Source organism: Sus scrofa, chromosome 1 (assembly GCF_000003025.6).
Source record: "Sus scrofa isolate TJ Tabasco breed Duroc chromosome 1, Sscrofa11.1, whole genome shotgun sequence".
Lineage (NCBI taxonomy): Eukaryota > Metazoa > Chordata > Mammalia > Artiodactyla > Suidae > Sus > Sus scrofa.
The window spans coordinates 274,004,423-274,021,465 of record NC_010443.5 but is presented as its reverse complement, the minus strand read 5'-3'; the positions used below and the strand labels follow the sequence as shown (position 1 = coordinate 274,021,465).

Below are 17,043 nucleotides of genomic sequence, written 5' to 3'. Positions count from 1 at the left end.
AAGCGTTCCCTCTCACCTGAAGAAACCCCCTGAGTGGCTGGGGCAGAGGGAGGGGGGCTTAAACACCCACAACCCGGGATAGCTGTGCTGTAATCTCAAGGCCAGGCCTCGCCTGCAGCCCCCCTGCCCTAAGGACGCCCCTGACAAAACGGGGACTCGGGGCCGAGCCTGCCTGAGCGTCCACGCCAGCCCAGGCCTCGGATGGCTGTGCCCCTCCCCGCTCCGACCACACACTCCTGTCTCTTTGTCCCCCGCTCCAGAGCCAAGGACAGGCATCTTCTGGGTCCTCTCCATCTCGCCCTCTGCCCAGTTCCCAAGCCGTGCCCCTCGCTGTGCCCGCCTGCTCCTCCCGCACACCCAGAGCTCATCGGCTGGGCCATCTTTCCTGCGTGGCCTGGGCACCTGTCTCTTCCTGAGACCCGCCACGTCGGCAGGGTGGAGGCCTGCAGTCTCTTCTCTGGAGGTCAGCCCTGCGCTGCCCACCCCCGGACCCCCCACGCAGGCCTCATCACTGCCGGGACATCTTGCACAGTTTTTACCAAGGAGACAGGCAGCAGACGCGGCCGTCACGCAGCGGGATACGTACCCTTTCTCCGTCGTCCCCGGGAGGCCCCGGGGGGCCGGAAGGACCAGGGTCACCCTAAGGGGCCAAGCGGAGTCAGATTAGACACCCAGGCTGTCTCCAGCCCCCCCTCCTGTTCTTCTCTGCTTCCGAGACTGAAAATCCCACCCCCACCCCACGACTTTCCCAGAGTCACAGAGGACCCCTGGGAGGCAGTGCCAGCGGGGCGACCGGGCACTGCCGGCTGTCGGACTCTCACTGGGGACTTGGTGTCCTGGAGGCGGGTTTGCTAGACCCTCGCCCAGGACAGCGGGCGCCCCGGGACACAGAGGCGGGGTCCGGGCTCAGGGAGCGCTGAGAGCACCACTGCCCTGGGCTGTGAGGGTCCACCTCCCGCCCTGCAGCCGGCCTCGCACACCGTTGGCGCTCAATACGTGCTCATCAGTCAGCCCGGCAGACTGGCCCTGAGCAGTGCCCACCTTCACTCCGCCTCCCACATGAGCACTGGGCGAAATCACAACGGCCAAGTCTCAGGGCATCTGGACGTGACGGGGGACCCTCACGACAAGACCAACAGCGTGTGTGTGTGTGCGTGGATGTGTGCATGGACACACACGTGTGCCTGCGTGTCCAGGATGTGCCGGAACACGAGAGCGGCGTCATCTTTGCCAAAGAACATGGGAAAGGGAGGAAACGCCCGAGGAGCTGCCAAGAGCATCAGGCGGCGACGCCTCGAAGCGGGCGAGGAAACGGGCAGCCCCCGCAGCGCACACCCCGGCCGCATCCACGGGACGGCCTTTGGGACCGTCCGCCTCCTAGAGCTGCCCTTTAACGGGGCGAAGTGCCCTTGGCCGCTCCCGCAAGGGCAGCCCATGGGCCTCCTGCAGGTGTGCTAGGTCCGTACCAACACTTCCCAGGAGGGCACCTCCCTCCCGCCTCGTCCCTGCAGGACCCCCGCCGGCTCTTTGGCCATGGGCCGCAGAGAGAAATCCGCTCCCCTTGGTCTGACCCTCCATCCCCAGAGACGGCACGCCCGCGTCCACCTCCACGCCCCCACGGCCATGAGGCTCGTCTGGGGACCCTCTGGAATTGAGGGCCCACCCCCAGAAGCCTAAGGCTTCCCCGGGAGCCCTCCTGAGAAACGCTGCCCACCAGGACCCCTCCCGCGCCTCCCGGACAGGAACCACTTACCCGGTGGCCCTTCTCTCCCGGTAGTCCAGCCAGGCCATCGAAGCCGCGGTCACCCTGCAAGGACAGAGGGCAGCTCAGCCCAAGCAGCACACAGCCCCCACCCAGGTGCCCACCTCTGGATGGCATCAGTGTCCCAGGAACCCGGAGGTGCCATGGGCTGCCCCTCGCCACTCGCCCACAGCCCGGGGTCTGTACCCTGTCTCCCTCCCCCAAACACCACGGAGGCTGCAGACAGAGACCTGGCTTCTATCCCGGAGCCAGACAGTGGGCGGTCCTGAGACCCCAGTGTTTGGGGTGAGGCTGCAAAGCCAGCATGTGTGTGTGTGTCTGTGTGTGTGTGTGCGCGCACCGCACCTGCTGTCTGCTCCCTATCACGACACCCTTGGGGTCCAGAGCGATACCTGCCGCCCGCACACGGCAGGTGAGCTGCCCATCTGGCGGATGGCTCAGCACTGCCACCGGCCCGAGGGCCCCCCAGCTCCCTGCCAGCCTCCCTTCCGCCACCCAGGCTGCCTCCTGGAGCCCAGCTCCCTGCCTCGTGGGTGTTACAGGCCATGTTGAGGCTCCAACACTTTTGTTGTTGAAAAGACGCTAATCTACCCAGACAGATTCAGGAACTTTCTCCTCTATTGGCGCGGGACCCTGAAGACCAAAGCCTCTCGTTAGCTCAGGACGCCGTTACGGGGGGCAGGGTTTGGGGACCCCTGCCCTGCTCCCCCTCCAGAGAAAAACAGCTGCTGTCCCCAGTGTGGAGTCCTCGCTGGAGAGAACTGACACCTCCCCGAGCGCCTTGCACGGCCTTGGACAAACTCTGCCCGAGCAGAGCAGGAAGGGTGGAAGACGGGGCCAGTTCCATCCCAACGTCGGGGACCAAGGGATGAGGCCCCCAACCCCGGCAGCCAGGAAGCAGCGGGGTTCCCCTGGGCTCCAGCAGGGGCAGCCCGGGGCGGATTTTCTCCACGCCCGCCCTGATCTCTGCACTCACCCGTCAGCCCTGTCTGCTCGCTCCCGTCAACTCCAGGGAGCTCAAACATCCCCCACAGGGGCAAGAGGACTTGCTGCCCATGGACTTGGGAGTGGCTCTTGAAAGTCGCCCCGCCAACCCCTGTCTTCAGGTCAAGATGCCAGGGGGACTGACCCAAGCTGACCCTGCCTCCCCCCAGGTCCTACCCCGGGGGCCAGCATCTACCTGCATCTGTCAAATAACCCTGTGTGGACAACGGACGACAGTGAAGATGCTGACGCGGCCACCAGGAGGTGGTGGGTCAGTGTCGCCTACCTTGGGGCCGGTCTGTCCGGGCATCCCCCTGGCTCCGTCGCTGCCAGCGCGGCCCTGGAACGGAGGGGCAGGCTGTCAGTGCAGAGCAGTGGCCGGCTCCCCCAGCGGTGGCTTCCTGAGATGCCAGGCAAGGAGTCCGCGGCCCCGGAGGCCAGGCCGACCTGGCGGACCCAGACCCGGAGCCTGGGGCTCAATTCGCCTCACGTGAGGTTCTGGTCTTTTCCGCCTCGCCGCCCGGAACCGCACCGCAGGGCTAACGCACTGCCCCCGACGCCGCGTTTGGAGGTGAGGGTGCGGAGTCGTAAGACGGTGGTGGAGGGTGACCGACGGGCTGTGTGGGTCTGTGGGACCCGCTTTGGGATGCAGGGGAGAGCCTGCCCCTGACGTCAGCGTGTGGTCCGTCCACCAGCTGGACATTCAGGGACAGCCCGGCCCAGAGAACAGAAGGGCGAGAGAAAGCACCCGACTGACAGGGGAGGAAGCGGAGGCCCGGAGGGTGGCCTGGCTCACGGAGGCCACACGGCCGCCCCCAGGCAGGGTCTCGACAGTAAGCACGCCCCTCCGTGCCCGAGGGCCACTCCGTGGTCACTCTTTCCAGCCACAGAGGCCAGCCTGTCATCCCCACCTGGGGCTGAAGGAAGGGCCTGGACCAGCCAGGGTCCCCAGTAAAGACGCCCAGCCAGCACAGAGAGGCCGCCAGGCGTGAGGCCACCCAGACGGGACAGGGACCGGGACAGGTGCAAACTTGTACGTCAGGCAGCTGCATGTGAAGCCCCGGCCCAGATCCACAGCAGCTCTGCCACAGACACCTGAGCAGAGGCCCCCTGGGCACCAGGTGCGCCGACGGGCAGGGAGGCCCCGTATATAACCAGGAAGAGGCGAGGGTCCAGGAGGGCCCCCGGCGGACGGCCCGCGCCCCAGGTGAAAGGTCACGAGGTGCAGCCAAGGATGAAGGCATCTCAGGAAAGGCGCCCAGGCAAGGCAGCTCCAGGCCAAGTGCAGACACGACCCTGAGAGCACAGGGCCAAGGGGGAGCTCCCCCGACTTCCATGCACTTCCAGAAATCACGGGGACTTGGTCAGAAAAGATGACAAAGACTGCACAGCAGGACACGCTGAGCACACGGCCAGAGGCTCCTCATGGCCGCTGGACCCAGAACTAAAGACCAGCCCCCGCCCCCCGCCCCGAGCCCCTCACGCCGTCCCGTCCTCTCCAGCCGCCTGCCGGGGTCCGCAGCCCTGGCACGGGTCTCTGCCCCCAGTCACGTTACAAACATCCCCCCCCATGGCTCCCCATTTTCACCTCCTGCCTGAGAAACTGTTTCCAGGGAAACTTGACGAGACGTATTTACAGAGATACCAAAAAACCCTCAGCAGCTGTCTAGCACAGGGAACGCTACCCAGTATTCTGGGATGAGCTATGTGGGAAAAAGAAAAAACATGGAAAGAATCCGAAAGAGAATGGACGTGGGAGTGTGTACATCTGAATCTCTTCGCTGTGCAGCAGAGACAATCACGACCTTGTAATCAACTGCACTTCAGTAAAACTAAAAAATGAAAAAAGCTCAAGGCAATAAAACCGTCTTCAGAACCGGATGCTAGATAAACCGCCTGCCTCCCGAGAACCACTGAATTCCAGCCCTGTCAGGATGTTCCAGTGGCCCCTCTGCCTTGTCCCTGGGTTGGGCTCCTCCACCATCTGCGAACTGGCGCCTCGGGGGGCTGCATGAGACAGCCATGCCTGACGGAGGCTCGCTCCGCCACGTCCCTCTTAACTACGACTGACTCTGGGATGGAGGCCGTGTTCACCACCGAGGCATTGCTCGCTTTGGTCTCATATACACTCAGCTAGAGCGGGAACAGGCAGCTAAGTGGCCACTTCCCCTGGTAGAGGGTCATGTCAGCTGAAAGGCAACATATAAAGAAAAAGGTTTTTTTTCACTCAGTAGAAACATTTCTGTGTTGAAAAGAGCCACTTGCTAGAGCCTAATGTGGGTTAATGAGGATTTCCCGAGTTCGTCTGGCTGGGATTCATTACTTTATATTGGGTTATAAATGCACGCCCTCGGTCAGCGGCCACAGTCATTCGGAAGCAGCCCGGTTCCACCCGCTGGAACTGCACCCCAAGCCAAGAAGCCAGGAGGCCAGACACACAGGTGAGGTGCCGGCGGTGTTGGGGAGAAGGGGTGCCGAGCGGCCGCCAGGCCGTGTCCTCCAAAGCAAAGCCATTTCTAGAGACACGAGGCCGTCCCAGATAAATAGGGGCCACGGATAATTTCATCTCCGCACGTGTGCTCTCAGGGGCCCGGGACATTGCTTTAATTAAAAATGTTTGTTAGAAACAGATTCACAGACAGGACAGACTCGTGGTTGCCAAGGGGTGGGGGGGGGATTGGGAGTTTGGGCTCAGATGCAAAGGATGGACAAACACCAAGGTCCTGCCGGACACAGCACAGGGGACTACATTTGATATCCTGGGATAAAGCATCATGGAAAAGCATACGATGAAGAAGATACAGGTTCAGCTGAGTCACTTTGCTACACTTCAATATAACGTTTTACAACGTGTTTAAAATTAAAAAAAAAATTTTTTTAAACTAGGTTCCCTTGCTGGGGACAGGAGCTGGGGGTGGGGTCCCTGTATCCGCCCCTCAGAAAGGGACCAGCCAGCCTTGGAGGCAGATGCACCCCGTGAAGGGAGGGGAGCCCGGCCTGCAGGACGCAGTGTTCAGGGCAAACGCGCTGCAGATGCCTGCCCATCGCGGCCCAGCCGCTGTCACCGCCCCCCAAACACTCACCCTTCTTCCAGGCTTTCCTGCCGGGCCGGGCGGGCCCTGCACCCCTCGGGGACCCTGTCCAGAAACAGAGGGCAAAGGTCAGGAGTAAATCTGCATTTTTCAGAAGAAAAAGCAAAGCCTTGTCCCCGTGCTTGTCCACCAGGCCCACAGCTGCCATCCCTGCTGCCAGCACGTGGGCAACTCCGGGACAGGACACAGGGCCGGCTGCCCCAAGGGATGGCAGGGACGGAAACAGCCAGCCCGTTCCTGCCGCCACAGACACGGCCGAGACTCCACACCCGCTGTGCCCTGCGCCCCGGCAGCTCCCACCGACGTCCCGGGGAAACGCAGCGTCTGGGCCCCTCCCGCCTTCCGCGGTGCCCTTAGAGAGAAAGGCGAGGTGGCACGTACCTGAGGCCCCATGTCTCCCGGCTCGCCCTTCAGACCTCCGCTCCCAGGAGGGCCCTGGGGAGACACGTCTGGTTAGTGGATGCCGCGCGGTACCGGCTGCAGGGGTGGCGGGAGGGCTGGGGGGGCGGAAAGGACACAGGACCGCCCCGGGCAGGGCCCCCTGTGGGCCGGCAGACGGAGCCCGAGGGACAGGCAGGACCACCTCCAGGTCCGCATCTGTTGCCGGTTTGAGGGAGACCCTGGACCACGGCCTGCGCGAGGCCGGGAGCTCAGACGGGGCTCCTCTCCAGGATGAACTGGGCCCCGTCTATCACAGCCCAGGGCCACCCGTGGACACCCTCGCCTATCACAGGGCAAGCTCCCCAGACGTGGTGACCGCCCTGCACCAGCCAACGGGCGAGGAGCAGACGCAGACCGGGGGCCAGGCCCACCCTCCGGGCACACGGGTGTGTGCTTCAATCCTCCGGCTCCTTGCAAACCGTAGGGGCTGCACGCCTGGCCTCGTTGCCACCACACCTCCTGCCCCCTGGCCAGGTGTGCCTGGGGCACGCTGTTCACCATTCCTGCAGCAGGGGTCCGGGGGGCGGGGCGCCTAGGGTCAGAGTCTGCCCCCCACTGAGGCAGTCTTGACTAACTAGAGACGACAATGACAGCCTCCAGAGAGAGAACCTTGGAGCCCCCGGGGTCAGAGTGCAAGTGTGAGGGCTCCTAGCCCCGCCCCCACTGCAGGCCCCGCCCCCCGGGTCCTCCCCACCCACCCGAGAGCAGGGATGGCAGCTTAAACTGCCCGCTGACCGGGTGAGCCCGGAGCCTAACAGGCAGGGGATGGCGAGAGGCAGCCCCCAGCCACCCCCCCAGCCCCCCAGGATGACTTACCATGGGGCCGGGTCTCCCAGTAAGACCCATGGGGCCGGCCGGCCCCCTCAACGCCAGCTGCAAGAAAAAGGGGGACCCGCTGAGAAACGGCTGGTTCCCCTCCATCCTAAGCGGGAAGGGGGCGACGGGAGAAGCGGGGCCGCGGACAGGAGCCTCTGGGGAGAAGGGCACAGGGGCGCCAGGCCCACCCCCTCCGCTCCTCTGGGGATCCCGGCACCAACCACGAGAGGGACGAAAGGGACGCAGAGGCGGAAGCCAGGTCATGCTCACCCCCCGCTTTGCGGCGGGCGCTCCACCCGCCTGCGTGTTCACGGCCCGAAGAGGCAACCGTGGAGCCCCAGTCCCCGAGGCCCCACCTGGACACGTGCCCAGGCCACTCCCAGCTGCCCTGCACGATTCAACCTGCTTTTTTCTTTCTTTTTTTTTGATGGCCACACCCGAGGCATAGGGAAGTTCCCAGGCTAGGGGTCGAATCGGAGCTGCAGCTGCCGGCCTCCACCACAGCCACAGCAGCATAAGATCCGAGCCACATCTGCAACCTACATCACAGCTCACAGCAATGCTGGATCCTTAAGCCACTGAGCGAGGCCAGGGATTGAACCCATATCCTCATGGACACTATGTCGGGTTCTTAACCCACTGAGCCGCAATGGGAACTCCAACCTGCTTCTCACAGGGCCTCTTCTGCCCCCTATGCAGCTCTATCTATGGGCATGATGCCATTTTAATCTTGGAAGATTTTGTCATAAACCCCTCTCAGAAGCCCGTCACCCACTTGGCATCAATCGAAACACACAGATTCAGAGGCCACCCGCCAGAAGGGCCGCGACATCCGGTGGCAGCGATGGGGCTTGTTACGCGCTGATTGCATCACACGGCAATTTGTTCCATGGCAACGACTCCGTGCTCACGGCCCGCAATTAATTATCCACGCGCTCTGATCATTAGCATCTATCTGCCGCCAGAGCGGCATAAATATTGCCCAAACAAGGCACGACTGAGCGGCATCTCGTGATGCCTGTTACGGGCTCTCCCCTGCAGGCTTGCCCACCCCACAGGGTGGCTCTGACTCTTATCACAGGCAATCAGCAATCTGGAGCCTCGTCAATTAAAAACCCAATTCGCTCATCTGCTAATTTGCCAGGAGCAGAGCATGCAGGAGGCAAATGTGCCATGCCCACCCCCAACCCAGGCTGAGGGAGGGCTGTGGGGCCCAGAGGCGCTCCCAGAGGTGTTGGGCTCCGCCAGCCCCCTCAGAGGGACCCCTTCCAGGGTCACATGGGGTTTCTCTCCATCCCCAGGCCCAGGGAGGGCAGCAGACCGCTGAGAGGGCATGTGGGCCGGCAGGGGCCTCTTGGCTCAGCTGCTGTGTTCTTATCCGGGAACCTGGACCCCAGTGTGGACAAGGAACCCCTGAAAAACCTCTCCCACCTCTCCAAATGCACACGGATGACAGGACCCCTGCAAGGTCCTGACTCCCCGACAGGTGAGGACAGCCAAGGAGAAAAGAGAGGCTTCCCTCCAAGCTGGGCTCCGAGCCCCAAGGGGCTGGGCCCTGGGCCCCGTCCCCGGCCCCACTCACCCGAGCCTGCTGGAGGATGGCTTGAGCTTGGGACTCCTGCGCTGAGACCATGGGTCCTTTGGAGCCCGCATCGCCGCCCCCTCCAAACCGGAACTGCAGGTGTAAGACTTGGGGTCACCAAGGGCTCACCGATGTGGGTGCCCACTCTGGACCCCAGGGCCGAGGCAGTGCCCGTTGGCCTCTCCAGTGACAGCAGGGTCTTGGAGGGTCTGGCTGGGCTGCCTCCAGCCCCAGATGCCCTCCTGCTCACAGGGCACAGAGTTGCTGCATCGCTCCTGCCATTTCAGCCCCGGGGCCACCCAGAGGCCCTGCCCTCCTGCTGTCTGCGGCATCTCCCCAAGACCCCCAGCTCCTACTTGTTACGAGGAAACGCCCAGGGCCCATGCAAATGCCTGCGCTGAGGCCAAGCGGGGCAGTGCCAGTTTCCAGGCACGGCCTCCACACAGTCCAGCCCAGCCCTCCACACAGTCGCCCCCAGCCTGGGCTCCCGGGAGGGAGGTGGCCCCGGCTCCTCCGCAGACCCCCAAGGTCATGAGCAGGTCGAGGTCGAGGAGGGACGGGCTGGCGCGGGCCTGAGTGGAGGGGGCGGGTGTGTGACGGAGACAGGTGCCCCCGCAGGACTGGGCTCCACTCCCTCTCGGAGGGGCCAGCCCTGGACGCCGGCAGAGGTGGAGACCTTGACCCTGGGGTCCACTCGGCTGTGTCCGCAGCACACCCGCCTCCCCCGCCCCCGCCGGGCACACAGGGACCCTATTTCTACAGGACAGCTGACCCAGGCTGGAGCTGGTCTGTGGCTGGGGGATCGACCCCTCGGAAACAGCCCAGGGCCTCACTCCGCGTCGCACGTCGAGCCCCGAGCCCTGCCCCCCGCCCCCCCCAGAAGGAAGGGCACTCACAGGCAGCATGAGCATGGTTCCAGGAGGGCCGGGCAGCCCGTCGGCCCCAGGAAGGCCCGGGCGTCCAGGGGGACCCTGTGGACAGAGGGGCCGAGAGAGCCAGGTCAGTGCACAGGGATGGAGCCGGGCTCGGCGAGATGCGAGTCAGATCCAGGGCCCCAGGACACACGCTGGACAAGCACAGGACCCGGGCGTGGAATCTCCAGACCCCAAGCCCAGGGGAGGGGTCCGAGTGAAGTCCCCATGGGCTAAGGACATGGGGAGGGGGTGCTGAGCAGATCCAGAGGGTCAGGGATGGAAAGGGGGGGACACTGTGGGAGGTGGGGGGGTGTCAGGGCTTCTGTGTCCCAGGAACGGCCCCTCCAGCTGTCCCACGGACCATCAGGGCAGCCCAAGGACACCTGAGCCCTGGCCGCTCAGAGGTCCAGTGGGTCCGTGGTCAGCGGGGGGCTCCTCCTTGCACACCGCCACCCTGTCAGACAGGAAGCATCCACGCTCTGGGACAGACTCGAGGACAGAGACGCCAAGAGGAGCCAAGTGCCCCTGAGCAGGTCAAGGACCCGCTTGTGCACAGATGCTGCATGGCCAGGACACGGGCCCTGCCACACGCCCCTCGGCAGTGTCCAGGTTGGCAGGCGCCCGCGCCAGGCCTACGAGACTGTGGCGCTGGTACACACGCTTATCTTCAGAAAAGCCTTTTGTCAGCTTCCCACTAACACGGCCAGACCTGCAACCAGCTTGCGGTGGCAGAGGGCTGGCTGCAAACAGGTGAGGTTTAGCTCCGCCTCCGCAGGGAGAGGCCTCCACGGGGCCCCAGGCCGGGGCCAGGCAGGGCAGTGCCCCCCACGCCCACCGGGAGGGGACCAAGCCGCAGGGTGGCCCATCCTGGAAGGGCCCAGAAGGGCAGGCACTGCCTGGGCCAGAACGCTCACCTGCCTGTCTTATCTCCCGCAGATCTTTTTACCCCAAGACTGACCCCTGCTCCCGTGAACACCGCACATCACAGACGCACCCAGAGGGCAAAGAGAGAGTCCTTCTCCTTCTTCCGGAAGTGACCAGGCCTACTGCCCACGCCCGGGCAGGGCTGGCAGCACACGCGCCAAACGCAGCGTGAATCTCGCCCGTTGGTCTAGGGGTGCGAGGCGGGGAGGTGGCTTCTTCCCTTTGCTGAGATCGTCCCGCCTATGCGGTTGGGCAGGGTGCCCTCTGCTGCTCCTCACGGCCTCTGTGTGCGCGTGGCCGCCGTCTTTTTAGCAGCCAACGCATTTCCCGGGCAGCACAGACCCACCGCTTGTTTGGTCCATCCGCCTCCTCCTCCCCGGTTTCATCAGGACACAGGCCGCTTTTCAGCATCTCTCTAGGTAGAGCCTCAGAGGCGGAACTGCAGGGCCAAAGGATTTCATCCTTTTTCTGTTTTTAATTGCAAATGGACACGGCCACATCGCCCTCTCCTGCCCCTCTGGAAACCATTCGCAGAAGAAACACTTGCTTAAACAAACAAAGGGCCAGAGCGTGTGTGCCCACTAGATGTCCTCTCACAAATCCAGTGCCCATGGCTGAGCTTTCTACCCACGTTGATCCCAAAGCACACCCCCAGTTCAAAGCGTAGGGTCCGTGTCGTCCAGGGAGCAAATGCCACCCACAGGGTGTCCGCCTGGCGCGTGAGCGTGTGTGTGTGTGCGTCTGTGTGTGTGTGTGTGTGTGTGTGTGAACGGCGCTGGAAGCCAGGAGGCACAGCGGGGCGGCTTCCTGTCCACCGTTGCCACTTTCAAAGCTCTCCCTCCCCCTCTTTCTAAGCCATGGGGTGAAAACTGAATTTTCACCAAAGCAATTTCACCCTCGCGCTGGTAGAAGCAACAACTGCATCCAGAGCGACTCCCAAGAGCGTGTGAACTGACGGATGAGACGAATCGGGAAACCCCGCGAGAAGGAGGTGGCTGGCGGGAGAAAAGCCCCCCCGTGCCCCCTTCCAACGCTCGAACATCTGGCCTGAGGCCTGCGGAGCGCCGCCTGCACCTGCATTTACCTCCGCTCAAAAAACCTGCCAGCAAAACGTGGGCACGCAGCCAGGCCTGTGCCTTAAGGACTCGGTCCCCTGAGCGGAAAGGTGAGCTACGTCACAGCCACCTCCCTGCCCCCAGGACACGGGACCCGAGCCGAGGACGGGGCGCGCTCTGTCCACGGCCTGCGCCAGACATTCAGGGCGCTCCGGCGGCCGCGGGTCCGCGACAAGCTGCGGCTGCTCCGGCCGCCAGGCTCAAGGCGAACTGAGAAACGTCGCCCGGTCTTCCTGTGTCTTCTGTCACTTCATCAGCTGGGCCCCAGACCAGCACCCTGATTTGGCCAGATGGTGATGACGTAAAACCCTGGCCCCGCAGGGCTGGTCACACGTGGGCCAGAGAAAGAAACACAGCAGCCTTTCCATGTGGCGCATCGGCTGCCGCCTAGCAGAGGGTCTTTCCGAGGCCGTCCTGGCACCGCCCTGGCACAGAGGCGAAGGGCCAGGGAGCTCCAAGCGGCCATCGGCCACAGCTAGAGACTCAGGCCCGAGGCTGAACCCGTGAGCCCAGGGCTCAGCACCACGAAGGACGCGGGGTGACCCCCAGGCGTGACGTAGGTGGAAGCAGCAAGCGGAGCCCAGCTGCGTCTCGCAGTAAAGGCAGTGGGTCGGGGAGGGAGCTCCAGAGTCCAGAGGAATCTGTGCTGAGATATTTTTGTTTTGCTCTTAGAAAGACCCAGAAAAGGAGAGGAACACGCATCAACCCTCAGATCCCCAACATACACGCTTTTTAAAAAAAAAAAAAAAAATGTCAGGCTGGTTCCTGGGCAGTTGCAGCTTGGGAGTGTCTGGCAAAGTGCTCAGAGGTCACTTCCTGCTCTGATGCTGAAAGCCAGGGTCAGGGGCTACTCCCACGGTCAGGGCCAGAGCCCTGGGGGAGCTGTGGGCACGGGATGCAGGCAGGCTCATGGCCTGGCAAGTCCCAGCCGAGCTCCCTAGGGTTTTCAGAGCCTGGCAGGCCTGGAGGAGGCAGAGGTGCGCCCGAGGCTGGGTTCCGCTTTCAGCCTGTCCCCTCGCGAGGGCCCCCCTCTGTGTGCTCCCTAATATGAAAAGGGTCCTTCTGGCTTCCAGGGGATTCGAGGGATTAACAAGACGACAGAGGCTCAGCACCAATGATGCCTCATTGACATCACTGGCGGGGCGGGGGGGGGCGGGCACCAAGTCAGAGAGAGGCCGTGGCCCCACCACACCAGGGATGGCCCCGGGGAATAACCAGGTGTCCCAGACCGGGTGGCCCCATGAAAGGGTCCTGGGCACACAGGGGCACCAGAGGCAGAGCCACACGTCCTGCCCCAGGAGGCGGGAGACAGTGAAACAAGCTGGCACTGCGGGCACCAGGCGCGGGCACGCGCCGTAGCCTTGGCGAGGCTAAACGCTTCCCCCGAGCCTCAGGGGACTCTGCCTCTCTGTCACGTTGCAGGGCCCAGCCTGCATCCACTCTTCTGGCCGGGGGTGTACAGCCAGCCAGGAGGGAGTGTGCGGACACAGTGGGGCACTGAACCAGCTGGCACCGGGGAGGCTACCAGCCACTGTCAGTGGGCAGAGTGACGGCTGTTCTTACCAACCTCTTAGGGTGCAGAAAAGGCCTTCCGTGGGGAAGCCCAACCTTCAAAAAATGAAGATGTGGGGGAGGGGTTGAGGAGAAGGGGCTGGAGAGGCGGTGCCCGTGGCAGTGTCCCTATGGACGGAGCAGGGACAGACCCAGAGTCACTGACCCTTCTGTCCTCCCTGGCCCCCCCGCCAGGGTGTCAGGTGCATCTCGGTTCTGCGGGGGGAAGGTACCCCTGTGGGATAGGGCCCCTTTGCGGTCCTGAAGGGCCTTGGGAGGACCCCCTGAGGCTTCGCGAGCATCCAGGCCGTTGGGCGAGGGAGGGGCTCCCGCCTCAGCCATTCGGACCCAACACACTCGTTGGTGAAGCAATGATTATTGGAAGCTTGCGGCGAGAAAGGATTGGAGGGGCCAGCAGCTAAGACAGGGCGCAGAAGACGGGTCCAAGGGGCGCGGCCAGGAGAGCGGGGAGCCCGCGGGCGCGAGTGTGGGCCAGGAAGGGGAGGGAACACAGGCGCGTGTCGGCAGGATGCCTGGACAGGATGCTGTGGGCACAGGATGCAGGCGGGCTCATGGCCACCGGCCCGCTGCGTGCCCACTGCAGGCACAGGAGAAAGGCAGGCGTGGAGCCCGCCTTCGAGGAACTCACCATGCAGTTAGGAAGGAAGGTTCCAGCAAGAAAAGGTCAGACAGCAGGTAATGAGCCACAAGCGTTAGGAAGGGCTGCAGAATCCCAGGGATTCTGAGGTCGCCCTCGTGAGGCGGCCGTGCAGGCGACTCTGTAGCCAGTGTGCTTTCGCTGCTGATTAGCAGGCGACCCAGAGATCTGGGCATTGAGAGGAGAGGACGCTGAGCTGTGAGCAGGGACAATTCCTGGACAAGGGATAATTCCCAGCCCAGAGGGTGGGCAGCGCGCAGCTCCTGGAAGCAGCCCCGTTCCTGGGAAGTGCCACGGGAAGGTCCGTGGGCTGTGGGTTTCCCTCCAAGTCCAGGGCCAGGAGGCGCTGGAGCAGGTGGTCCCTCTGCCTCCCCCACCCCGGCCCGTCTCCTGGACCCTGCCCTGAACTTAAGAGAGGCCACTTCTAAAAGCACTGATTCCAACCTCAGGTGTCTTGGCCTCTCCAGGGCTCCAGGAGGGTCACTGCCTCCGGCTCTGCGCAGGTTCGGCCCAGAGGCAGGGACCCAGTGGGGACGAGGGTGCCTCTAGTTCGTGAGCATTTAGATCCTCAGGGACACACCCGTGCCCAGCACTGTGGACACTCGGTGAGTATCTGGGTGCTGGACAGATGAGCGGAGGGACAGCAGATACTTGGGGCAACACTGGGACCAACCAGGGACGCTGGTCAGTAGAGTGGCCCCTGGGGCCAGCGCCCAGCCTACATCTAAGGAGATGTCTGCTGCACCACGCTGTGCTCTCTCACTGATGTGTGGACTCGGTCACACCCACGGGTCCCTCTGATGGTGGCTCTGTGGGGGGACACGGCTGTCACCCCATCTTACAGAGATCTTTGGAGTGAGCTGGGTTAGAGACGACAGTCCCCGGGGCCAAACCCAAGTGGTGCTAGTTCTGGGGTCTGGGAGGACAGTGGGCCCTCGATGGCTTGTCTGGAATTCTGAGCACGTGGCAGAGGCGGGGAAGTAGGGAAGGCGGAGGCCCCCCACCCCCACGGAGCCAGGCCCCCAAAGCCACCGGCCACAGGTGCCCAACTGGTGCGGCTGCTCCCAGAGGTCCTGCAGTCACCGCTCTGTCTGCAGACCTCAGGGGAGCATCACCCCAAAGCCCCCAGGGCCTGGCCGCCTTTCCTCGTGCCAGACCAGCCATGGTCCACCCCCAACCATGAGGATCTCACTCTGCTCTGGGCAGTGTGCCAGGCCCAGGGATAACGTCCCAGCTACAACTTAGCCACCCGATCACTAGCGCTTATTCCGCCCGAGCTCACATCGGCGTTCGCTAAACCAGCAGGAAAAACGGGAAGAAAAAGAACCGAGCCAACCTGGAGAACCTACAGGGCTGCAGTACCGCAAACCCCCACTAGGTGTCAGAACGAAACTGGGGCATCCTGGGCTCAGCCAGCATCTCAACGGCAGCCCCCGGCCCCCACCCAGGATGTGTCCCTGTGACTGAGGTGACCCTAGGAGGATCCCTCTCACCAGGGTGAGCTCAGAATGACCCCTTTCACCAAGGGGACCTCCAGAGGCGTTCCTTGAACAAGGGCAAGCCTGGGATGGTTGCTGTAACCAGAGAGACCTCAGAATTGTCCCTTAACCTGGGGACCTCAGCATGCACCCCTGTGACCAGGGTGAGCCCAGGATGGTCTTTGACTCCTGTGTCTATGGCTTGATTTCCAACACGGACGCTGGCGCAAGGGGGACTGAAGACCAACCAAGGTCTCCTATCAAGGGTGGGCCACGGTGGACCCCACGTGATGCCCAGGCAGCACCCGAGCTCTCTGGCCACTGCAGCCGTTGCTACTGCTGCCCTAATGCAGGGCCGCAGGGCCACCAAGCTGCACTGACCCCCGGCCTCCGGGGGCTCACGGCCCGGCTGAGTCTCACTCTCGCAGGAGCCCACTGCCCCGGCTCAGGGCCAAGAGTGGACCCCTAACTATCTAAAGAGGACGGACGCAGTAGGGGGTGGCCTGAGATGTGACGAGACTGGGGCAATGTGGGGAAGGTCGTCAGTGTGTCGCCATCACCCACACACAAGGACACGGCCAGTCCCCGGCAGGGAGGGGCCCGGACACCCGCGGAGCCCTGATCCCAGGGGCCCGGCCATCTTACCCTTTCTCCAGGGTCGCCCACTTGGCCAGTGGGACCCATCGTTCCTGGAGGTCCCGGGAGACCCTAGAATTAAAAACAAAATGAGGCAGAGGTCAAAGATGCAGCCACGGGGCAGTTCCCACCTGGCGGGGGTTCCCGCTTCCTGCGTGGTGCGGGGGTGACAAGCCGCCAGGGGCGTCTGCTCCTCTTTTCCATCCACGAGCATTAAAGGGCCTCCCTCCAGCCTGAGCACCTCCCCCAAGTCCTGGGAGATACACCCCGACACTCACCGCGGGGCCTTCTGGGCCGGGCGGCCCCTCCAAAAGCATGCCCTGGAAGAGACGGGAGAGCGTCTGAGATCCCAGGGTCCTTCCTCATCCAGAGACCCCGCGTGGGCCAGGCCCAGGGACGCCTCCAGGCTGGACGGACCAGAGGACCGGAGATCGGGCCTCTGGGGCAGCGCCCTCCGCCTGGCAGGGGTCCTGAGCAGTCTCTGTAACGGGGGCTGTGGTGCGGCCACGGCGACTCCCCCGAGCGTTTCCAGGGCAGCAAGAAGCCCACAGCAAACCAAGAGGCTTCCCTCGGAGCAGCTTCCAGAGGACAGGGAGGGCCAGGACCCCCGGTGCCACTCGGGTCCGCCTGCCCTCCGCGGGGCAAGGCCTAGGCAGGCCCTGGTGATTGCCACTGAGGGAGCCGTGGGCCCCAGGATGAGGGGCCAGAGAGGGTGGGGGGACGGCTGCGGGTGGATTGCCGGGGGACAAGAGGAGAGGGGCCCCACGGGCTGAGAGCCCCACCTGGAGAGGCTTCAGGCCCGGGGAACCTCAGGCCTGGGGAACCTTCAGGCCCAATTCCTGAGACTGCCCCTCCCCCTCCAGGCAGGCCACGCCTCACCCGCCGCCCACCCAGCAGCCCCAGAGCAAGTGGGAAAACTGCCAAATCCACTGGACCCTCGGCCATGCTCCCCTCCCAGGCCCTTCCCGGGCTGGGACGAGGTCCCCCAGACCTGACCATTGCCCCCCAAATAGGGACAAGGCCCCCCGCCCCATCAGCCTCCGTCCCTGCGTGGGTCTCCTCTCTGCTGTGAGGTCAATGCCAACGTCAG

The 17,043-nt window shown here is 63.8% G+C and overlaps 1 protein-coding gene across 1 annotated transcript in view; it reads right to left on the bottom strand.

The window, feature by feature from the left end:
- COL5A1 (collagen, type V, alpha 1) overlaps nt 1-17,043 on the bottom strand; it is a 149,046-nt gene that overhangs the window by 61,799 nt on the left and 70,204 nt on the right. The window contains 10 exon segments of the mRNA NM_001014971.1: nt 587-640; nt 1,754-1,807; nt 3,033-3,086; nt 5,830-5,883; nt 6,220-6,273; nt 7,096-7,152; nt 8,678-8,770; nt 9,574-9,648; nt 15,963-16,025; nt 16,232-16,273. Of these exon segments, the coding sequence (NP_001014971.1) occupies nt 587-640; nt 1,754-1,807; nt 3,033-3,086; nt 5,830-5,883; nt 6,220-6,273; nt 7,096-7,152; nt 8,678-8,770; nt 9,574-9,648; nt 15,963-16,025; nt 16,232-16,273 (600 nt within the window).